This window comes from Amblyraja radiata, chromosome 25, assembly GCF_010909765.2.
Source record: "Amblyraja radiata isolate CabotCenter1 chromosome 25, sAmbRad1.1.pri, whole genome shotgun sequence".
Taxonomy (NCBI): Eukaryota; Metazoa; Chordata; class Chondrichthyes; order Rajiformes; family Rajidae; genus Amblyraja; species Amblyraja radiata.
Window position 1 is genome coordinate 17,570,931 of NC_045980.1, and position 25,086 is coordinate 17,596,016.

The 25,086-nt window shown below is 44.3% G+C and overlaps 1 protein-coding gene across 2 annotated transcripts; it reads right to left on the reverse strand.

Moving 5' to 3' along the window:
• Positions 1-7,016: 7,016 nt before the first annotated feature.
• On the reverse strand, positions 7,017-24,081 carry gal3st1 (galactose-3-O-sulfotransferase 1). 2 transcript variants are annotated; one of them, XM_033043334.1, is made up of 4 exons: positions 23,786-24,081; positions 17,818-17,892; positions 15,726-15,877; positions 7,017-8,696 (listed from the first exon to the last, which is right to left on the reverse strand). In XM_033043334.1, exons 3-4 carry the CDS (start codon positions 15,848-15,850, stop codon positions 7,541-7,543), a joined length of 1,281 nt encoding a protein of 426 aa, XP_032899225.1. In that variant the 5' UTR covers positions 15,851-15,877; positions 17,818-17,892; positions 23,786-24,081; the 3' UTR covers positions 7,017-7,540. The 2 variants fall into 2 exon arrangements, with proteins under 2 accessions (XP_032899225.1, XP_032899226.1); XM_033043335.1 differs by lacking the exon at positions 23,786-24,081 and adding an exon at positions 23,395-23,719.
• Between the last annotated feature and the right edge of the window lie 1,005 nt (positions 24,082-25,086).

Sequence of the window (25,086 nt, forward strand, 5' to 3'; positions counted from 1 at the left end):
ATTGAACCTAGCCCTCACCTCCAAACCATCTTTCTTTTAAATCTGGAATGTGTCTATAGATAATTTGATATTTTAATTAAACTACCTGACACTGCTAACTTTAGTTAATTCAATTAAAGTTTTGATTGTTACACATTGGAGGTGCTGCCTCAAGAAAGCAGCCAATATCATCAAAGACCCATCCACCCTGGCCACGCTCTCATTTCACTCCTGCCTTCGGGAAGACGGTGCAGGAATCAGAAAATAATGACCACCAGTTTCAAGAATAACTAGCTTGAACACTGCACAACATTAACCTCAACTGTGACCATCTATGGTCTGTCGTTGGTGGCACTTTGCAGTTTGAGCTTTTTGAGGAGTTTTGCACCAATGTTATGGTATTAATTTATTGATTAAAAGAAAATGTTATCTATGTGAGTTGTGTTTACAGGCCTGTTATGCTTCTGCAAGTAAGAATGTCATTGTTCCGTTATCAGTACATATGACAATTAAACACTATTGAGTCTTGACTCATGATGGGTTTCTGTAAACTTAGCAAATAATGAGGAGAATATTGTATTTTGGTTAGATGCGTGAAGCAAACCACTTAAGGAAGAATTCAAATATCTCAATTGTGTAGAAAAGTATAAAGTAACTTTCAATGTAAGTCTCTAGATACTTGTTATTGCAAAATATCATTTTATGGAATAAATTACATGGCAAATATACAAGCAGACAAAGTGCTCAAATGGAAAATGCTCACAAATGTTAATACTGTTTACAAATCTCATTATGAACCTTCGTACCAATATCATAAATCACTTCATGAATGTTCTGGACACTCACCAAGAACTGTCAGAACATTTAACTTTGTTTGTTCATTAGTAAACATACCTACTAAATATAATTTGAATAGTCTTAAAAGCAAAGAAACTAACAAGATCATAACGCAAAATCTGTTGTTTGCATCAATAAAAAGTCTGACCATAAATAAAATAATTATCCTATATTAAACAATATTATTTTGCTGCCTGATGTTAGAATTTATGTCACCATAATAAAGGTTTATTACATGTCTGGTTGTATTGTCCTATGTATAAATTAAATTTACAGAAATGTTCAAGAGAAATAGAATTGGTAGCATTACAAGAATGGATGTGGGTTTGGAATCAATGCAAATGGTGACAGGGACAAATGGGCGGCACTGTGGCACAGCAGTAGAGTTGCTGCCTTTCAGCACTTACAGTGCCAGAGACCCAGGTTCAATCCCGACTACGGGTGTCGTCTGTACGGAGTTTGAACGTTCTCCCCGTGACCACGTGGGTTTTTTTCCGAGATCTTCGGTTTCTTCTCACACTCCAAAGAAGTACAGGTGAATAGGTTAATTGGCTTGGTATAAATGTAAAATTGTCCCGTGTGTGCGTAGGATAGTGTTAATGTGTGGGGATCGCTGGTCGGTGTGTACTCGGTGGGCCGAAGGGCCTGTTTCCGCACTGTATCTCTAAACTAAACTAAACTACAACCTGTGAGAAAATGTAAAATCTTACAACCACAAATCGCCGCTTGTTGTAAAGCAATGCTGTGATATTTCATTTCATTGCAAAGAAATAATATTGAGGATGCCCATGGTTATAATGTTAGATACCTAATCACAAAAGGCACAGCCAAAGTGGAATGCAGCTATTTCACAAATTTCTGCACAGTAAATTTACAAATGCATTTAGCGTTTCATTGAATTATTGACACACACAAGCCACCGAACACAACACAAATGTCTACTAATCTTTTCACATGCCAGTCCTGCATTTATGACTGTGATTTCTGCTGCCTGTTTAAATGATAGCGCCAGTATTGCTTCTATTTAGATCCACAGCAACCTTATTAATAATGTCCAGGCTGATTTCACCATCAAGCAGATTTTCAGAGGAACAGATTTCAAATGAGCAGAGACAAAGTGAATTGTTAAAATGAATCCCTTGTGGAACTGACTTGTGTTAGGCTATGTATTACACCAGCATATATACAGCAAAATAATTAGTAATTTGTCATGGAACAAACATCACTGCATTTAGATGAAAAAGCTTCACGTATAATCTGTGTTTGTCCTTGTTACAGAGTATACGCAGGATACATGTGAACATTCAGTCTTTAATCCCACAATCTATACATATTTCAGTGGCAGAGTGAGGCAAAATGCAAAGAACAGCCCCTTGTATATCTCTAAAGGGTTAAGCAGTACAAACAGTCTGGGGTTTGGTCTCAAATCATTCAAAGCAGGCAAAATGGGTTGAATGACTCATATCAACTGCTGCGAATCTGAGTCAGAGTATTTTCTGAATGTGTCTGCTTATCTTTACGGGAAACAAAGGCAAGGTTTACCATCCAGTTCGAAAAACTCAGGAGATTGTTACAATGGGCTAACTGGCACAGTTTGGCTTTATTGTGTGGAGCTTCACATGGCGGGGGGGGGGGGGGGGGGGGGGGGGGGGGGCACGGGATGGTCAAGAATTCAGACTTGAAAGTCCTATCCTGCACAATTTTTAATCTATTTCAGTCCAAACCCTTTGGCTAGATTCCTTTGCAATGTAATTTGACATTCGGTATATTTATAACATCTGAGCTAACGTTAATTCATTGTACTTAAAGGGATTTAATACCTTTTTGCTCAAGTGTCAGCATATAAAAGAACAATTTTCCTCTCTGTTAATTAACAGAATACCGTCCACTCAGCACAGTACATTTTAAGTTTGTTGTAACCATGACAACAGCAGCAGCAGCATATCTTTTCCTCAATGAATTGATTAAAAACAATTTCAATGTAGTGAATAAATACATAATCTAACTTCTAAAGTTTGCAACTTGAGATAGATTATCACCATTTGTTTATATTATTACAAAGAAATTGTACTGTTTTGATGAAGAATGAGAAGATTAAAATTCATTTCAGAGATATGGCTTCTGTAATCCTGCATATCAAACCATTAGAAAAGTCCAAGGTAGACAAAAAAGCTGGAGAAACTCAGCAGGTGCGGCAGCATCTACGGAGCGAAGGAATAGGCCAAAAAGTCTATGTGACTGGCTCTCCTACTGAGAAATGTTTAAGAATTGTATTGTAAATGATCTCACGTTATTCATCTGGCACTTCAATTGCTTTTAATATCTCAATGCCATAGTAACTGAAAAGGGACCATTTAAATTAAATGAGGACATTTATTTTTGCAATAAGAAATCCTGAACTGCCAGCACAACCAAGCACAGGCTTGGTGATCATTTCGCTGAACACCTCTGCTCAGTCTGCTTTAACCTACCTTATCTCCCGGTTGCTCAGCAGTTTAACTTCCCTTCCCATTCCCACACTGACCTTTCTGTCCTGGGGCTCTTCCGTTGTCAGAGTGAGGCCCAGCGCAAATTGAAGGAACAGCATCTCATATTTTGCTTGGGCAGCTTACACCCCTGCGGTATGAACATTGACTCCCTCTCCCTTCCCAGTTCTCCGACCAGTCTTACCGTCTCCCTCTACATTTTATCTCTGTTTGCTTTGTTGTTACCTTCTCCCAACTAACAATGATCTATTCTACAATTTCCTTGATCTCCATTCCATTTTCACACCTTACGCTTCCTTATCTATACACCTCGTTATCTATGTACCGACCACTCCCCTGACATCAGCCTGAAGAAGACTCAACCCGAAACGTCTCCCATTCCTTCTCTCCAGAGATGCTGCCTGTCCCGCTAAGTTACTCCAGCATTTTGTGTCTATCTTCGACTGAAACCAGCATCTGCAGTTCCTTCCTACACAAAATAAACATGTGTCCTATCCATTGCTCAGAGATAATCACAAGCTCCACAGGCCAGACACCACAACTGAACTGAGACCTTTCTCTGTTCTGCCATCATAGAGTCATACAGCAAGGAAATAGGCCTTTTGCCCTACTAGCCCATGCCGACCAAGATGTCCCTTCTACACTAGTCCCACCTGCCTGCATTCAGCCCATAACCCTCTAAACCTTTCCGATCCATGAACCTGTCCACATGTCTTTTAATATGTTAGCTTCAAACTCTTTATGGTTACTTCATGAGTTCCTACCACTCTTTCATGCAAGTTGATAAAGTCCGTCTGTCCGTATGTCTCATAAATCAATCTTCCTGGTGCACACTGACCAACAACTCACTCACTGGCATTGTTGGTGGCCTCCAGAATGTTTCCAGATCTTTGCTGTGTACCAAACATTGCCCAGGAAGTAGTTTGTAACAAATAAAAAGACACTGTACTGGTACTGGAGTAACTCAACGGGTCAGGCAGCATGTCTGGAGAACATGGATAGGTGACGTTTCACAGAGTGCTGGATTCAGCTCAGCGGGTCAGGCAGCATGTCTGGAGAACGTGTACCTATCCATGTGCCTGTCCAAATGCCCTATTATCTAAATGGTGGCCGACTAGGAAAAGGGGAGATGCAGCGAGACCTGGGTGTCATGGTACACCAGTCATTGAAAGTAGGCATGCAGGTGCAGCAGGCAGTGAAGAAAGCGAATGGTATGTTAGCTTTCATAGCAAAAGGATTTGAGTATAGGAGCAGGGAGGTTCTACTGCAGTTGTACAGGGTCTTGGTGAGACCACACCTGGAGTATTGCGTACAGTTTTGGTCTCCAAATCTGAGGAAGGACATTATTGCCATAGAGGGAGTGCAGAGAAGGTTCACCAGACTGATTCCTGGGATGTCAGGACTGTCTTATGAAGAAAGACTGGATAGACTTGGTTTATACTCTCTAGAATTTAGGAGATTGAGAGGGGATCTTATAGAAACTTATAAAATTCTTAAGGGGTTGGACAGGCTAGATGCAGGAAGATTGCTCCCGATGTTGGGGAAGTCCAGGACAAGGGGTCACAGCTTAAGGATAAGGGGGAAATCCTTTAAAACCGAGATGAGAAGAACTTTTTTCACACAGAGAGTGGTGAATCTCTGGAACTCTCTGCCACAGAGGGTAGTCGAGGCCAGTTCATTGGCTACATTTAAGAGGGAGTTAGATGTGGCCCTTGTGGCTAAGGGGATCAGAGGGTATGGAGAGAAGGCAGGTACGGGATACTGAGTTGGATGATCAGCCATGATCATATTGAATGGCGGTGCAGGCTCGAAGGGCCGAATGGCCTACTCCTGCACCTAATTTCTATGTTTCTATGTTTCTATGTTTAATGTACTCCACATTTATGAAGTCGAATTGTAAATTGCAGTGAGGGTCAAGCTTATATCTGATCCACAGATTGTGTGTGAGAGCCTTTTAAAAGACGAGAAGTAAAGAGAGAACATGCATTTCTGTTCAACTTTCATAGCTTACGTCCCAAAGTGTTTTACCACTACTGATGGTCTTTCAAATGTGTGGCCCCTGTTGTAATTTAAGAAACGTGCCAGGTTTTTCACCCTGTACAATTCCACAAAGAGCTAGTACCTGACTGCCTCCTTTTGGGTGTCGATATTGAATAAATCTGGTCTGGTTCCAGGGATAGAACCTCCACTCTTTCTGCATTTGGGTCTTTTGGGCCCACTATTGGGAGCAAACATTAATTTGGTTTAACGGAGACACAAGGAACTGCAAATGCTGGGTATTTCTTTTAAACAAACTGCTGGAATAACTCAGCAGATCAAGCAGCATCTCTGGAGAACACTGATGGGTCACGTTTCAGGCATGAAGAAGGGTCCCTATCCAAAACGTCGCATATCCATGTTCTCCAGAGATGCTGCCTGACCCGCTGAGTCACTCCTGCACTTTGCGTCTTCTTTGCATTTGGTTTAAAGTCTTACCCACAAGAGCAACACTTCCTTCATAAGGCTAAGAAGGATCAGACTGGATTTTTGTAGACTTTTAGACCAGACTTTTCCACTCACTCCTTGCCAGTCACACAACACTAATTGCTCTGTTTTTTTAGTTGTACATATAGAGATGCAGCGAGAAATAGTGTCCTTTGGTCCACCGAGTCTGCGCCGATCAGCGATCACCCCATACACTAGCGCTATCCTACACACTAGGGAACGATGTACAAGTTTACCAAAGCCAGTTAACCTACAAACCTGTACGTATTTGGAGCGTGGGAGGAAACCAGAGCACCCAGAGAAAACCCACGCGGTCACGGGGAAAACGTACAAACTCCACATAGACAGCACCCGTGTCAGGATCGAACCTGAGTCTCTGGCACTGTAAGGCAGCAACTCCACCACTGCCACACTGTGCCGCCCTCAGTACCCTGGTGCAGTTGAGTATACCCTGGTGTATGCAAGTACCCTGGTGTAGCTCTTATAGCCTTCTGATGAAGAGGCAAGGGAGCTACTGATTAAAACTGATTGCCTTCAATTCAATTGTTCTACCAATAATGACATTGATTTAAAAACTATTGTCTCTTTCCAATCAATATTATTTTATACAAATAAATCAATGTGGGGGGTGGGTGGAATGAGCTGGAGGTGAGAAAATACCTGAACGGGTGGGTTCTGTTAATAAGATGAGAAAAATCACATCTGAATTCAAACTCTTTTAGAACTATGTCTACCTTGTCTGGCATTATAAATGCAATTCTGCAGGGATTGCACAAAGGTGCAGCGGTAGAGGTGCTGCCTCACAGCACCAGTGACCCGGGTTCGATCGTGATCATGGGTGCTGCCTTTGTGGAGTTTGTACATTCACCCTGTGACCACGTGGGTTTCCTCTGGGTGCACCGGTTGCCTCCCACGTCCCAAATTGGCCTCCCTAAATTGCCCCTGGTGTGTAAGGAGTGGATGTTAAGTGGATTAACATAGAACTAGCCTAGGGGTGATGAATGGCCAATGTGGACTCAGTGGGCTGAAGGGCCTGTTTCCAAGCTGTTTCTCTAAACCAAACTATTCTCTAAACTAGTCTGAAACAGTCTGAAGAAGGGTTTCGGCCGGAAACGTTGCCTATTTCCTTCGCTCCATAGATGCTGCTGCACCCGCTGAGTTTCCCCAGCAATTTTGTGTACCTTCGATATTCCAGCATCTGCAGTTCCCTTTTGAATACTATTCTCTAAACTAAACTGGATTTCATGGGCTGGTAGAAATTTCCTTACAAATGTGTATCAAATCATTACATAAGTCTGACGTGATTTGTTAGGCATCATTGTTGGTTTGTTGCGGCCTTTCATTAGTCTACATGGAAGCATTGGCATTAGATCTTTAAGCACATAGTTTTTATCACATTGTTTGAAGTTCTGATTTCTCTGATTACACTATTAATTCACAGTTATTATTTAATTTGTGATCATTCACAAGTTATGGCCAGGACTGTAAAGAGAGTTGGATATTTTACAGAGCATAGAATGGTGGGGCTTTTGGTTCCAGATGAATGACTATTTTACAAATAAAACTTAAGTGAAATAAAGTAAAACACTGACTGTAATCACATTGTGCTCGATAAATTAAATGCGTGAATGATTGCCTTACAATCACTGGCAATCTGGAATGGCATCCATGTGATGCCCATGGATTTCTTCCTCAGTGCTGTTCCTCATGCCTGTGGCATGGTTGGCACATGAATAGAAAGCCCAGCCTCAAAGCTACCATCTGAACAGGTCTCTGATGTAGGACCATAACTTTGTTATCCACAGATTAACCCCTAATTCAGTCAAGTATTGTAGCTCTGGAGTGAGCATTTTCCTGCAGAGTTTTCTATGCTTTCGACTAATGTTCTTCTTCAGGTTGTAGCCCATGATGGAGCGCTCCCCCAGAGGTTGCCACGGCTGCAAGGACGCCTCCTGAATGGCATTTGCATCCACCGGTCGCCCGCCGTCGATGCAGATGGATTGCATGTGATCGTTGCGCTCGCGCAGTTCTTCCACGTCATGCTGCATGCGTTCGAAGCCGTACTGCCTCACCTTTCTCCAGAACGTAGCATTGAAGTATCCATACAACATGCTGTCTATCCGGTTCCATCTCGTCGCTTTTTCATATAGCTCTCCGTTCATTCTCGAGATGGTGGAATCCTTCCTTATATTCAACTTAAAATACAGGATGTCGTCCATGTTCCAACACATCACATCCTTCAGGAGAATGAGGGACTCGTCAAAGTACTCAAGAAGCATCACCAACTGGAATCGTTCATCAATGGCTTTGATGTACTTCTCTACTCTGGGGTCACCAAACTCTAAGTTATTGTCATAGCCAAAGTCAAAAAACAACACGTTCTTCAAGTAATGGGAGTTAAAGCCATTCGGATCATAGTATCGGTCAGGTTCCCTGAGGAATTCAGAGAGCTTGTCCTCCCCACTGATCTTCCAGGTCAAAGGGATCACACGACCAAAGTAATGGAAAGACGATTCAAATAAATAAGCAGGGTTCCTGAGGATGCTGAAGTAGACAGTGTCTTCAGGGAGCAACTTGTGGACCTCTTCACTGTGAAACCTCATGTGGTTACAGATGATGTTGAAGCAAGTGCCCGGCCTGTAGTCCTTCACCTGGCTCCTGTCAAAGAAGGATGGGTAGTAGAAGTCGTTCCGGCCATTGGGAAAAGCAAATTTCAGCCGGTGCCTCTGACCAAAACGGAAGAGGATGTTGAGGATAGTGCTGCTGGCCGTTTTGTGGGTCTTCATGAACATGATGTCCTCCTTGAGAGTGCAGGCTTTACTCTGCTCCAGCGTCGAAAGCGTGTTATTTATTTGGGGTACATTCCTGGGATGCACAGGTTTGTAGGAGCAGGAATAAGGAACGGGAACTCTGTTAAGAGACAAAATGTATTAATAGAAATAGACAACACCTGACGCCGAACACCTCCGCTCGGTCCGCATTAACCAACCTGACCACCCGGTGGCTCAGCACTTCAACTCCCCCTCCCATTCCGTATCCGACCTCTCTGTTCTGGGCCTCCTCCATGGCCAGAGCGAGCACCACCGGAAATGGGAGGAACAGCACCTCATATTTTTTTTTTTTTTTTTTTTAATGTTTTATTAGGGACAGTGCATATTAATAAACATTTGCATGTAATATACAAGATTGTAGCCAGTAGCTAATTTCCATCTTTAGTCCCAACACAAGGTAAACACATCCCAAACAAGGTAAAAACAAAAGACAAAAACAAAAACAAAACAAACAATAAAGTAAAAAAGTAGCAATAAAAGAGTACCATAGGATAATTTTAAGGTAGATTATGATTGCAATTTTGATTTTGCAGTAACCATGTTTTTAGATGTTTGGTAAATGAGGTAAGGGTTGGCAGATCCCGTATGACGCATGGTATCGCGTTCCAGGTCTGCGACGCTCGATATGAAAATACTGACTGCCCAAAGACACTTTTCCTAAACGGGACTATACAATCACCCCTGGAGGCTGCTCTTGTCGACCTATTTGTGTTTTTCTTTATGAAGTCCTTTAACGGAGGTGGGGCTAGTCCACGGAAGATTTTGTAAACCAAAATCGAGTCCGAATATTTTATTACGTTTTCCCAGCTCAGCAGATCAAATTTCTTCAGGATGCTACAGTGATGGTACATTCTGGGCTTTTTGTCAAGAGTTTTTAGGGCTTGTTTATAAGCAATTTCAAAAGGCTTTAGTGTGGACTTACATGCCAGTGACCAAGTTGTTATACAGTAGGTCATGTATGGCACAATCATTGCATTAAAGTATAGTTTGGCTGAATCAATAGTTAAATTATTTCTAATATATCTAAAGTTGGACAAATTAAATTTTATTAAATTTTATTAAATATTCCGCTTGGGGAGTCTGCATCCTGGTGGCATGAACATTGAATTCTCCCAATTTTGTTAGCCCTTGCTGTCTCCCCCCTTCCTTTCTCTCCCTCAGCCCTCGGGCTCCTCCTCCTCCTTTTTCCTTTCTTCTCCCCGCCCCTCCCCCCCACCCCCCATCAGTCTGAAGAAGGGTTTCGGCCTGAAACTTTGCCTATTTCCTTCGTTCCATAGATGCTGCTGCACCCGCTATGTTTCTCCAGCATTTTTGTGAACACCTGACATAAAATAGGAACAGCCATCACACAACAAAAGACCATTTACAATTCTCTATACACCCCCCCCTCCTCCCTCCCATAAAAATGTACACTCCTCTGCCACAATTCTACATATTCTTGCATAATCAAGGACAAGTCTCACTCCTTCTTCCCTCTCCCATCAGGCAAGTGGTATAGAAGTGTGAAAACGCACACCTCCAGAGTCAGGGACAGTTTCTTCCCAGGTGTTACCAGGCAACTGAACCAGACATCGATTAACAAAGCAATAAATGGTGCCAATCATTGGCAGCCAATGCAAAGCCCATACATTTATTGAGGAGAAAATGTTTCAGTCACTAACACTGAGTGATTACTACACACAATTTTCTTTTGACTTTGACTTTAATTGATCTTTTTCTGTCATTGTTAGATGGAAACTACAACAATGTTGATTAACATTTACCACCGCACATGTCTGTTGAGCACACAGCAAAGTGCTGTTTAAAGGACACAAAGTGCTGGAGCACCTCAGCGGGTCAGGCAGCATCCCTGGAGAACATACACGTGATATTTTGGGTCGGGACATTTCATCAGACTGTCTGAAGAAGGGTCCCCACCCGAAACGTCCCCTATCCACGTTCTCCAAAGATGCTGCCTGACTTGCTGAGTTACTCCAGCATGGTAAAAGAAGTACTGACACTTTTGAAAAATATAAAAGTGGATAAGTCTCCAGGTCCTGACAGGATATTCCCTAGGACATTGAGGGAAGTTAGTGTAGAAATAGCCGGGGCTATGACAGAAATATTTCAAATGTCATTAGAAACGGGAATAGTCCCCGAGGATTGGCGTACTGCGCATGTTGTTCCATTGTTTAAAAAGGGTTCTAAGAGTAAACCTAGCAATTATAGACCTGTTAGTTTGACTTCAGTGGTGGGCAAATTAATGGAAAAGATACTTGGAGATAATATATATAAGCATCTGGATAAACAGGGTCTGATTAGGAACAGTCAACATGGATTTGTGCCTGGAAGGTCATGTTTGACTAATCTTTTTGAATTTTTTGAAGAGGTTACTAGGGAAATTGACGAGGGTAAAGCAGTGGATGTTGTCTATATGGACTTTAGTAAGGCCTTTGACAAGGTTCCTCATGGAAGGTTGGTTAAGAAGGTTAAACTGTTGGGTATAAATGCAGGAATAGCAAGATGGATTCAGCAGTGGCTGAATGGAAGAAGCCAGAGGGTAATGGTGGATGGCTGTTTGTCGGGTTGGAGGCAGGTGACTAGTGGGGTGCCTCAGGGATCTGTGTTGGGTCTGTTGTTTGTCATGTACATCAATGATCTGGATGAAGGGGTGGTAAATTGGATTAGTAAGTATGCAGATGATACCAAGATAGGGGGTGTTGTGGATAATGAAGAGGATTTCCAAAGTCTACAGAGTGATTTAGGCCATTTGGAAAAATGGGCTGAAAGATGGCAGATGGAGTTTAATGCTGATAAATGTGAGGTGTTACACCTTGGCAGGACAAATCAAAATAGGACGTACATGATAAATGGTAGGGAATTGAAGAATACAGTTGAACAGAGGGATCTGGGAATAACCGTGCATAGTTCCTTGAAGGTGGAATCTCATATAGATAGGGTGGTAAAGAAAGCTTTTGGTATGCTAGCCTTTATAAATCAGAGCATTGAGTATAGAAGCTGGGATGTAATGTTAAAATTGTACAAGGCATTGGTGAGACCAAATCTGGAGTATGGTGTACAATTTTGGTCGCCCAATTATAGGAAGGATGTCAACAAAATAGAGAGAGTACAGAGGAGATTTACTAGAATGTTGCCTGGGTTTCAACAACTAAGTTACAGAGATAGGTTGAATAAGTTAGGTCTTTATTCTCTGGAGCGCAGAAGGTTAAGGGGGGACTTGATAGAGGTCTTTAAAATGATGAGAGGGATAGACAGAGTTGATGTGATCAAGCTTTTCCCTTTGAGAATAGGGAAGATTCAAACAAGAGGACATGACTTCAGAATTAAGGGACAGAAGTTTAGGGGTAACATGAGGGGGAACTTCTTTACTCAGAGAGTGGTAGCGGTGTGGAATGAGCTTCCAGTGGAAGTGGTGGCGACAGGATCGTTGGTATCATTTAAGAATAAATTGGATAGGCATATGGATGAGAAGGGAATGGAGGGTTATGGTATGCGTGCAGGCAGGTGGGACTAAGGGAAAAAAATTGTTCGGCGCGGACTTGTAGGGCCGAGATGGCCTGTTTCCGTGCTGTAATTGTTATATGGTTATATGGTGTCCTTTTGCGCAAACCAGCATCTGCAGTTCCTTGTTTCCACAAAGTGCTGTCTAATGTGTTTTGACAGGAAGACTGAGAGGCAATGGAGACAGAATGGAACCATTCCAATAGTAACGCATGAAGAGAGAGTCCCAGGGTGTTGGTGGACTAATCTCTGATGATCCTAGGAAGGATTGAAAATCACTTGGGAAATTTGTCTTTATAAATAGACAAAGAGTACACAGCTGTAGTAGTGTTTATATGCATAGAACAACAAGTGTATTGTCCCAGGCACAGACTTTAGGAAGTGAATCAAGAGTTTTAGCGAGAGTATAGCGTGGAACCAAAAATTTTAATTTAGAAAAATGGAATATGTGAGAAATGACAAAGAAAATATGGAAATGGAATTTGGGCCCTGTAATATTTTGTTTTATTCTCTCAAAGTAACATTTAGGACAACTTTAGAAGATTAGGCAAACCAATTTTCTTTTAATACCATTTTACGATAAAGATGGTGGCTGAAATGTCCTTTAACTAAGTTGTACAAGTATATTTGTACAAGAAATAGATTTGGGCACAATGTGCTGGTTAAACTCAATGGGTCAGGCAGCATCTCTGGGGAAGATGGGAGAGGTGATGTTTCGGCTCGGATCCCTTCTTCAAAAGGTCACCGTCACCTATCCATGTTCTCCAGAGATGCTACCTGACCCGTTGAGTTACTCTTGCACTTTTGGTCTTTTTTTGTAAACCAGCATCTGCAGTCCCTTGTTCCCACAGAAATAGGAATGGAGAGAAGAAAGGCCTGTGGAGTGCACTGACTGGCGTCGCGGCTACGGGATGTTATCAGTTCACAAACCTGTGCTAAAATCTGATCTCAGACGTTAAACTGCCTGCAAACTTTTACACAGTTACCACCCCCCAACGCCTCTAAACGTATAAACTCCGTACAGACAGCACCTGTAGTCAGTATCGAACCCGGGATTCTGGCGCTGTGAGGCAGCAACTCTACCGCGACACTATTGTGCCGCCCTCGTCACTTTGTTCTAGTTACCTGCGATGACCTTTAGTCCACGCTGTCCCAGTCTGAAGAAGGGTCCCGCCCCGAAAAGTCCCCTACACATTTTCTCCAGGGATGCTGCCTGACCCGCTGAGTCACCCAGCACTTCGTGTCTTTTGTTTCTGTCCCAGTTTTAAAGTTATTTTGTAATTCTCTTTAAAACCTGCTTCGTGAAGAACCACTTCAATGTCTCCTTAAACGGTACGATGACGTTTTGAAACCCAGCGCCTTGCCACTGGGATCATTTACACACTGAATTATTAGAGCGCTACTCTTGTATAAAGAAGGTATCAGATTTTAAATTAATGATTGGGGTGGAATAAAGGTGAATCGCTTTTTAAAAAACCTGTGGCCAACAGTCGAGACCATTTACCCACAAACCAACAAGCAAATTCTTGCTCATCATGCAGGTAAAGTCCATATAGGGCATGTTTTTATTTATTTATTATTTTTACCGCTGAACACCAACGCTCTTAGTGCCCAGCCTTCTTAAAAAAGGCTCGCATTAAAAGATAAAAAAACAAATACTGTGGATAAAAAATAACAGAATGCACTTGTCGATAATCTGACTGGGTATATTAGGGTTAAAAAAAAACTGGAATTACAAATAAATAAGACAGCAATAAAATCGCTTTAAATGCTTGGGTACTATTTATTATCGTTACTGATTCTGTTATAAATTATTACGGAAAATTAATATGATGAAGGGTCGCGACCCGACACCTCTTCCTTGTGTCCAGAGATGCTACATGACTCGCTGAGTTACTCCAGCACGTTGTGTATATCTACGAAAAAATTAGAATTGATGCATCCGTCTAAAGCTTTTAATAAACGAAAACATCTGATGTTAGCAAGAAACTCCTCGAAGGGAAGGTAGAGTGAGACAGGTGCATTTCATCCCTAGTTTTATTCTGTTTTATTTCTTGCAACAAATTAACTTCGGTATTACTGCCAGCAGGGGTCGGTCGCTGCCCGTGATCTTCAAGGTCTACATGTGAAACGTTGGGAGGAATTGGGATGGATTTGAAAGATATTTAGTGGACGGAACAGGCACAACAAAAAGCACACAATGAGGTGTACACTTCGGAGACCCCATTCAAAAGGAAACAGAACTGATTATTCAGAGCAAGACACGAAGTGCTGGAGGAACTCAGCGTGTCAGGCAGCATCTGTGGAGGGAATGGACAGACCATGTTTTCGGATCGGGGTGTGCAGGAAGGAACTGCAGATGCTGGTTTACACTGAAGATAGACACACAGAAGGGTCTCGACCCGAATCGTGACCCATTCTTTCTCTCCAGACATGCTGCCTGTCCCGCTGAGTTACGGATTTTGTGTCTAATTTCGAGTCGGGACCCTTCTCCAGACAGAGTAAGGGAGAGAGAGGTGCAAAGGAAAGCCTGTCAAGTCATAGGTGGGTATATGTGGGGAGGGTGGGGGGGTGGGTGTGTGACAAAGGCTAAAGGTCAAGAGACAAGAAGGTGTCAGATAAGGAAAGAAGAGGAGGGGTGAAATGTGACATCGGAGGGAGGGGGGGGGGGGCAGGGTGAGGGGAAAGAAGGGGAAGGGGTAAAGGACACTGGGGGTGGGAGATGATGGATCAACGGGAACGCACCGGGGCGGGAGGAAGGAAGCAGGAAAACAGGGAGGGATGAGGAACAGGGAAGCAGGGAAACAGGGAGGGATGAGGAAGCTAAAAAAAGTCGCCTGTCCATTCCCTCCAAGAATGCTGCCTGACCCGTTAACTTCCTCCAGAACCGTGCGGCTTGCTCCATATTCCAGCATCTGCAGTACCTTGCGTGTAACACAAAGTACTGGAGTAACTCAGCGGGTCAGCTAGCATCCTTGGAGAACATGGATAGTTGATGTTTTGGGTCGGGACCCTTCTTCAGTCAGATGCTGCCCAACCCGCTGAATTACTCCAGAATGTTGTGCCTTGCTCCAGATTTCAGCACACTGCAGCACATCTACAATTCCTGATTCCACATCTACAATTCCTGATTCCACATTTACAATTCCTGATTCCACATCTGCAATTCCTGATTCCACATCTACAATTCCTGATTCCACATCTACAATTCCTGATTCCACATCTACAATTCCTGATTCCACATCTACAATTCCTGATTCCACATCTACAATTCCTGATTCCACATCTACAATTCCTGATCCCACATTTACAATTCCTGATTCCACATCTGCAATTCCTGATTCCACATCTGCAATTCCTGATTCCACACCTACAATTCCTGATTCCACATCTACAATTCCTGATTCCACATCTACAATTCCCGATTCCACATTTACAATTCCTGATTCCACATTTACAATTCCCAGTATCCACATCTACAATTCCTGGTGTCCACATTTACAGTTCCTTATCAGGGATTGCCTACATATTGTTACACATGTTTCCCACATCACCAGACATCTAACCCCAACAGAAACCCGCGGTTAAGACAAAGATAAGGACTTACTCTTGGAGGTTGAGTTGGTGAGGCGGCGCGGCGAAAGAGTAGAGCAGGATCATGCAGGTGGTGAGCAGAGTTCCCAGGACCAGCCCCTTGCACATGGACTTCCATTGCATGGCTTGCTTCAACATCGTTCGCTGACGCTCCTCGCACAGCCGCTGCAAACAGGAGATCCCAGAGGTCAGTTTCTTGGACGCGATGCAGCTGAAACGGAGCAGGGAACAGGCGGACCTTGTCTCCCGCTTGCACAGCTGTAGGCGACCCATGACTCTGCCCCTCGCCCCGTCCCGGGACAGGAGAAGCCGAGCAGCCCAGCGGTGGTGGCAGCGCATCAGTTCTCGCCGACAGTCCCTGCGCGCAGCTGGCCCCTCGTGTTATTTTTGTTTCCACCTAGCTGCGAATTGTCTCACTTAAAGCAGTTGGGAGTTGCCACGAATCCAACCCGGGCGCCGTTTGCTTTCCGCTCCAACGACCCGCAGTCGCTGGTTTTGCATTAGTAACTTACAACCAATGGGGTTTAGTTTAGAGGTACAGCATGGAAACAAACACAGGGTCATCCATTCCTTCTCTCCAGAGATGCTGCCTGTCCCGCTGAGTTACTCCAGCATTGTGTGTGCGTCTTCGGTTTAAACCAGCATCTGCAGTGCCTTCTGGCACACCGTTCCTTATGTTATACCACGTTCTCATCCACTCCCTGCAAACTAGGGGCAATTTACACAGGGCCGATTAACCTACAAACCCCGCACCTCTTTGGGATGTGGGAGGAAATCGGGGGGAATCCGCTCAGTCACAGGGGGGTCGTGTCGTGCAAACTCCACACAGACAGCATCCGAGGTCAGGATCGAACCCATGACTCAGGCGCTGCGAGGCAGCAGCACCACCGTGCCACCTTCTCCCGACGTGTAAAACATACCATGTAATTGCTTCAAACTTAAAACAGGAAAATGCTGGAAACAGTCAGCGGGTCTGGCAGCATCTGTGGAGGGAATGGACTGGCGATGTTTCTGGTCGGGACCCTTCCTCAGACTGAAGGGTCCCAGACTGAAGAAGGTTCCCAAACCAAAAGGTCGCCTGTCCATTTTCTCCACAGACGTTGCCTAACCCGCTGTTCCTCCAGCACTTTGTGTTTCGCTCACGATTCCAGCATCTGCAGTGTCTTGTGTCTTCATCTTTCCCCTTCCCCGCCCACTGGGAGTGTCTTTGACCAGAAACATGGACTCTGCTTCTCTTCCCACAGATGCAGGCTGGCATTTCCAGCGTTTTATGCTTTAATTTTAAATTTGCATATGAACTAGAGGGATTGAAGGAAGGAATGTTTGTGGTTAGGTGGAGGACTGGCCAATTTCTGTGCCTTCCACCACAGTGATGAATGCTGTGGTAGATGTTTGTGTAAAATTTTTATTATGGTTGTGTGTTCTTTATTATTGTACCGCTGCTGACAAAAAAACAAAAAATCTGAATTTCCCTGAGGGGATCAATAAAGTATTTATTATTATTATTATTATTATTATTATTTATTTAGGTCACCCGATGATCGCCAAGATTGAGTTGGACACCTACTAGACCATTTGGGTAGCTTACAACTCAAATACATGAACATTAAATTCTCCAGTTTTGGGCAACAAGTGAATCTCCAGCCCCCAAACATCGACCTGTAAAGTCACCTGTTATTTTTTTCCAGAGATGATGTCTGACCCGCTGAGTTACTCCAGCTTTTTGTGTCCACAGGTGAGGTGAGGTCTGTTGTATGATATTACTGGGTTGAATGCATAACAAAGTATTTCACTGTACCTAGCACACGTGACCATAAAGTATCTTTGGATTGAATAATTGAACCATCGAATTCTTACTTGCATCAGGTCTATACACACATTATGTACTCACAGATAATCACAGGACCCATGGTACTCATAGAGTCAATGGGTAAAGGGAGAGGGCGGGAAGGTGGTGCTGAGGCTCGGATGGAATCAGCTATGATTTTGATGAATATTGAGCAGGCAAGGAACTAGGCTGCCCCCCTCCTGCTCCATTCTCCAGTTCATTATGACCCAAGCAGTAACACCACTGAGGATGTGAAAAACTGAAATACTTTTCCTACCTTAAGTAGCAGTCACAGCATGGATATCCAATGCCCGGCCGGCATATCCTCATGGGGTCCAGTGTTAAACTCCACCTTGGTCATGGAAAATAAATGAGTTAATTGCCAGGACAGAAAGGAGAGTTACAATGGCATTTTTGGAGGGAATAGACCTCTCAATTATAAGATCCAGTGTAAATGGAAACTATTTGGATTACACATGACTGCCCTAAGTTTAACCAGGTTACTGAAGTTATAAAACATATGTCAACAAGGCAACAACATACCACAAAAGATACACCACCAATTTCTATGTTCACAAATGGTTACATATACTATAGACTACCATCCCTTAATCATCAATCTATCCCCACAATGATTGATTGAAAGATAGAGCTTGGAAACAGGCCCTTCGGCCCATCGAGTCCATGGCGACCATTGATCACCCGTTCACAATGGTTTGATGTTTTCCTACTTTTGCGTGCACTCTCTAAACATAAGGACCAATTAACTTACAAACCCGCACCTCTTTGGGATGTGGGGGAAACCCGAAGCGCCCGTGTGGTCACAGGGAGAACATGCAAACTCCACACAGACAGCACTCGAGGTCAGGAAGTAACCCGGGTCTCTAGCGCTGTGAGGCAGCAGCTCTACCAACTGTGCCACCCAAATACTGTTTATTATTATTTATTAATGCCATTGTTAATTATCAGTGTGATTATTAGCACATCTTTGGACTTTGTCCAGGAACAGGTGGACATTGAATGTGAAAAGGAAGATTGGCAAGTTAAGTTGATACATTTTGCAAAATAAAACTAAAGTACACCTGACTTTAACTCGGTTTCCAGTTAGGTTTTATATATTTTAAATGTTTAGTGATTGGCTTTCAGCCGAGTTAATTACTTCAGAAGTGGATGCTGAGTTAAGTACCGGTGAACAATGGAATTCAGGGTACTCCTGAGACTAGACATGGAGCAGCAGATATATCCTAGACACAAGGAACTGCAGACGCAGCAATCTTGAGCAAAAGACAAAGTGCTGGAGTAATTCAGCAGGTCAGGCAGCATGGATAGGCAATGTTTCAGGTCAGGGCCCAATTCTTCCACTATCCCACAGGCCTTTCTCCTTCCCCTCTATCCTCTTCCACCTATAATCCCATCATCTGGCTTCAGAATTCCTGCATCTTCTCTCCTTGTATCACATCTTTTGTCTTTTCATTTATGGTCTTTATCCACCCATCTGCCAATCAATCCTCCCCCCCCCCCTCCCACCCCCTCACCTATATCCACCTATCACTCGCCAGACTTTGACCCACTCCAACCTCTCTTCCAGCTTTCTCCCACCTACTACAATGTAGTGAACATATTTCAACAGATTTCTCCCCCCCCCCCCCCATCCACGCCAGACCTCAATGTAACAAAACACAAGTGGTGGAAGAACTCAGTGGGTCAGACAGCATGTGGAGGAAATGGACTGGCGACATTTCAGGTCGGGACCCTTCTTCTAACTGGTCCTCCACCGCATTGTGTTTTGCTCAAGATTCCAGCATCTGCAGTCCCCCGTGTCTCCTCAAACTATGGCGATCTGCGTTCAGTACATCGTTGACATCAGTGTGATGGTTGAGTTGGGAAAGGGAGCGCGCATCCCCAAATATTAATTGATTTGGTTGAAAGGCAGCATGAAAACAGGCCCTTCGGCCCAGCGAGTCCACGCTGACCATCGATCACCCGTTCACACTAGTTCTAAGTTGCCCCACTTTCACATCCACTCTATACACACTAGAGGCGATTTACAGAGGCCAATTACCTACAGGCCCGCGCGTCTTTGGGATGTGGGTGGAAATGGGAGAAAACAGACGAGGTCACAGGGAGAACGTGCAAACTCCACACAGACAGGACCCGGGGTCAGGATTGAACCCGGGTCTCCCGCGCTGTGAGGCTGCAGCCCTTGCCAGCTGCATCTCTTTAAAACAAATCTATTAGTCGGTGACAGCGGGCCAAATTATTTCTTCTATGGTCTCAGATTTCCAACATTTGCCCGGGAGCTCTGTATCGTGTGCTTCGCCAAGTCATGGACTGATATGTGAAATGTATATCGTCTCTGGGACAGGACACACGGCTGTGTGTAATAATCAGAAACCAGGGGAGGAGAGGCGCTATTCACGGGATCTTAGTTTAGTTTAGTCTAGTCTGACCAACAATCACTCGTACACTAGTTTAGTTTAGTTTAGAGATACAGCGTGGAAACAGGCCATTCGGAATGCGCGGAACACTAACACTATCCTACACACTAGGTACAATTTACCAAAGCCAATTAACCTAGGGATGTAGTAGGAAACCGGAGCACCCGGATAAAACCCACGCAGGTCACAAGGAAAACGTACAAATGCCACACACACCGCACCCATAGTCAGGGTCGAACCCGAGACCACTGGGCCCCTGTGCTGCACACCCTTCCTTCGGCTCAATGTCAAGATTGCCAAGGCGTATTTTAATGTGTAGGAAGGAACTGCAGATGCTGGTTTAAACCGAAGTTAGACACAAAAAACTGGAGTAACTCAGCGGGACAGGTAGCATCTCTGGAGAGAAGGAACGGGTGTCTATGAATGGGTATTTTAATGTCGTCTGGGGAAGGGTCGCGGCCCTAAACGTGGTCTGTCCCGCTGCCTGGCCCGCTGAGTTCCACCAGCACTTTGTGCTGTTGCTGGTTGCAGGAGTCGGACATCCCACAATAGACAATGACAATGTAATGGATACGGGCTCTGGTGTCAGCCCCAGTCGGGAACTCAGCAACGGCAGATTGAGTGTGAACTGAGGAGCTCCAAGTCAGAATTAGAGGCGGCACACCTGGTAGAGCTGCTGCCTCACAGCGCCAGAGACACGGGTTCGATCCTGACCTCGGGTGCTGTCAGTGTGGAGTTTGCACGTTTTCGCTGTGCTTCGGTGCTTCGGTTTCCTCCCACATTCCAAAAGATGAGACCACACCTGGAGTATTGCGTACAGTTTTGGTCTCCAAATCTGAGGAAGGATATTATTGCCCTAGAGGGAGTGCAGAGAAGGTTCACCAGACTGATTTTTGGGATGTCAGGACTTTCTTATGAAGAAAGACTGGATAGACTTGGTTTATACTCTCTAGAATTTAGGAGATTGAGAGGGGATCTTATAGAAACATAAAATTCTTAAGGGGTTGGACAGGCTAGATGCAGGAATATTGCTCCCGATGTTGGGGAAGTCCAGGACAAGGGGTCACAGCTTAAGGATAAGGGGGAAATCCTTTAAAACCGAGATGAGAAGAACTTTTTTTCACACAGAGAGTGGCGAATCTCTGGAACTCTCTGCCACAGAGGGTAGTCGAGGCCAGTTCATTGGCTATATTTAAGAGGGAGTTAGATGTGGCCCTTGTGGCTAAGGGGATCAGAGGGTATGGAGAGAAGGCAGGTACGGGATACTGAGTTGGATGATCAGCCATGATCATATTGAATGGCGGTGCAGGCTCGAAGGGCCGAATGGCCTACTCCTGCACCTAATTTCTATGTTTCTATGTGCCGGTTTGTAGGTTAATTGGCCGCTGTAAATTGCCCCGTGCGTGTTGGGAGTGGATGAGGAAGTGGGGTAACATAAAACTAGTGTCAAGGGGTGACCGATGACTGGCATGGATTTGGTGGGCCGAAGGGCCTGTTTCCACGCTGCACCTTTCAATTCCATTCAATTCGGCTGGAGGGGATGACTTTAAAAATAATACAACAGTAAGAATTGGGGTTAAATGTGTACAGCTCGTTGAAAATGTCAAAGTTAAGTCGAGGAATGTGGTTCAAATGCTCATGTAACAGTGGGCATTATAAATAAAGGTTTAACACACAAAAAGCAAGATTTAAGACAGGTGTACACAAAGACACACAGTGCCGGGTCAACTCAGCTGGTCAGGCAGCATCTCTGTAGAATATGATCCATGTTCTTTCTCCATATACTCCTGAGATGTTGCCTTTAAAAACTTTTGTTGCGTGCTATCCATTTAGCGGAAATACTATACATGATTACAATCAAGTCGCCCATTGTGTATTGATAGAGGTGAAAGGTAATAACGTTTCGTGCAAGATAAAGACCAGTAAAGTCCGATTAAAGATAGTCCGAGGGTCTCCAATGAGGTAGATAGATAGTAGCTCAGGACTGCTCTCTAGTTGATGATAGGATGGTTCGGTTGCCTGATAACTGCTGGGACGAAACGATCTCAATTAGTATAGGTTTAGTAAGGTTTAATAAAGGTTTAATACAAGAAACAAGGACGTGGTGATGCACCTTAATGAAACAGAGATAGGGAATTGAAGAAGCGGAGGAACACGAGAGGCTGCAGATGCTGGGATCCCGAGTAAAACACAAAGCGGTGGAGGAACTCAGTTGGTCAGGCAGCGTGTGTTACTGAAGAAGCTAGGATTGTTCTTGGAACACAAGAGGGGACGTGACAGGGTTATCTCAAAGACAGAGACAGTGAAACAAATCGTTTCCTTTGGCAGAGTCAAGAAACAGGAAAATAAAAGAAAATTGGTAAAAAGAATCAAACTTGACGCCAAGTGATTTTTTTTAAACACAGGGAGTGCCTGACAACTGGAATGCCTTGCTGTGGGGGAGTGTCCTGAAGGTGACCCGATAAGTATTTGAAAGGAAATAATTTGAAAGACTAAAGAGTCAATAGTGTTTTATTGTCATAGTCCAGAATTGCAGCAGTACAACACGTATTTAAACACAGTACCCTGTAAACCCCACAATAAACAAGCACAAGTTCAGTATGGAGAATAAAATAACATTGGTAAAAAAAGAATCAAACCTGATGCCAAGTGATTTTTTTAACAGGGAATGTTTTTGTTCATACATTGTTCAATACTGAACTTTTTTTTGTTCATATATATATATAGAACTGAAGCACTATGTCTATTTATTTATAACACATAATTTGTCTGTGTATGTATGTGTATTATAATGTATATTATATAGACAATAATATGTATATTATATAGGCAATATATATTATATAGACAATAAATAAGACAAATAAATAGACAATATTAGAGCTTTCTCATTTAGAATGGACTGAGAACTAAGTCTATGCTGCAATGTATCTGCGGTTCTTAGTGGCGGGTGAGTGAGGGATATCCGCACACGGTTTAAAACGATCCAACGAGGTGGTCGTACCTTCAAAGCAGAATGGGGATGGACCCTTCGGAATATCCCAATCACTCCTGAGGACTATCCACATTATAGACTGCCCGTGGCGACCGATGCAAACAGGTCTTAATCCGGGAAAAGGGGTTTCACGCCAGCAAAGAAACATGAGCGGGCAAAAGAGGCCGTTTGGCCGGTCAATGTCTGTGCTGGCTCTTGGCGTCATTGAGACCCAATATCTTCCCCCAAAGTAAAACACAAAGTGCCGGAGTAACTCGTCGGGTCGGGCAGCGTCTGTGGAGGGCGCTGGTACATCCCAATAGATTCGGACCTCCTTACAATGACTTCGCCGCCAATATCCCTTTCTCTGGCGTGAGGCGATAATCTGTGCAACATTTCGGCCCTGGCCTCCTCTCCTCCCCTCCCCGCCCCGTGTACTCACAGCCCGGTTCCCCTCTGCGGTCCATTCCGTTGGCAGTGGGACACTGACCTCTGTTCCTCTGTTGGCCGTCACCTCACCATCGGCGGCGTTTCCTCGCTCCACTGAAACCCCCCACATCAGCCTCTCGCACTTTCAACAGAGACATGACTTCCCCACAGAGTCACTCACAAGCCCCACTTCCCAACACGACAACTGCGCCTCGTAAAACATACATTCATTGTTTTAAACCAGTGAAGAGAATCGTTGCTTTGGGAAACATTTCGCGCTGTAACAAAGGCATGGAGGTGAAACCTCGGTGCAAACACTTATATCAAAGGCCTGAATTAATCATTAATAACCAGGTCACTTGTGAGCTGCGTCCGGGCGCAGTCTAGAGGTGGGAAAACCTTACCTGTGCCCGTTCATGGGTTGTGGCTGTGATCCCTCGGACTGCTGGACTTTGTATTCAGCGCTGGAGCCAAGCTGTAACGTCTTCCCCTAAAACCCCTTCGCTTCACCGGTGAATTGCTGGCATCACCATCACCATCGCCGCCGCCAACACACTCCTCATCCCGAGAGTCAGTGAAACTCCTCTCCTCAAATTGGCCAACCCGTAGCCAATTCAGGCGCGGATCCCGAGGCGAAGTTTAATGAGAGCTGGTACAACTTGTCACCAGATCTCCGCGCTAAGCGGGACCTCCCCTTGGTGCCTCTCGCTGTCTCGTTAAACCAGTGCACGCATCGCCATTCAATGAAAGCTCCCCGCGCCTGTATCCTCCGGAGCCACAGCACTCCACTCATCTCTGGAGAGTCTTAAATATCACCCTCGGGATTTAATAGACATAGAACATAGGACAGTACAGCACAAGAACAGGGCCTTCAGCCCACAGTGTCTGTGGCCAACATAATGCCAACCAATCCTTAGCTGTTTAGTTTGTTGTCACGTGTACCGAGGTACAGTAAAAAAGCCTTTTGTTGTGGAGCCATCCACAGTGTACAGATACATGATAACGGGAATAATGTGAATAATAACGTTTCGTGCAGGATAAAGCCAGTGAAGGCCGATCAATGATTGTCCGAGGGTCTCAAATGAAATAGATAGTAGTTGAGGTGACTCTAGTTGGTGATAGGATGGTTCGGTTGCCTGACAACAGTGGGAAGAAACTATCCCTGAATCTGGTGGTGTGTGTTTTCACACTTGGATACCTCTTACCTGATGGGAGTGGCCGGGGTGAGACTCATCCCTGATTGTGCTGGTGGCTTTGTCGAGGTGTAGTATGAGGTGTAGATGGAGTCAATGGAAGGGAGGTTGGTTTGTGTTATGGTCTGGGCTGCGTCCACAATTCTCTGCAAATCTGCCGATCCAAAAGTCTCTTAAAGGCCAATATAGTATCTGCCTCCACCACTACCCCGACAGCAAGATCCAGGCATCCTGGCATCCACCATCCTCTGTGAAAAAAACCATGCCCGGCATCTCTCCCTCACCTTAAAGCTATGCCAACAAACCACCCCTTCACCTGTATCTAGCTAGCATGTGCAAGGCTTTGTCATGCCCCCCCACCCACCCCTACGCCATTACAATTTGTCCGAAGAAGGCTCCCGTCCTGAAACATTGCTTTTCAATGTTCTCCAGAGATGTTGCCTAACCTGTTGAGTGACACCAGCACTTTTTGTCTGTTCTTGCTCTGAAGAAGGGTCCTCACCTAAAACATC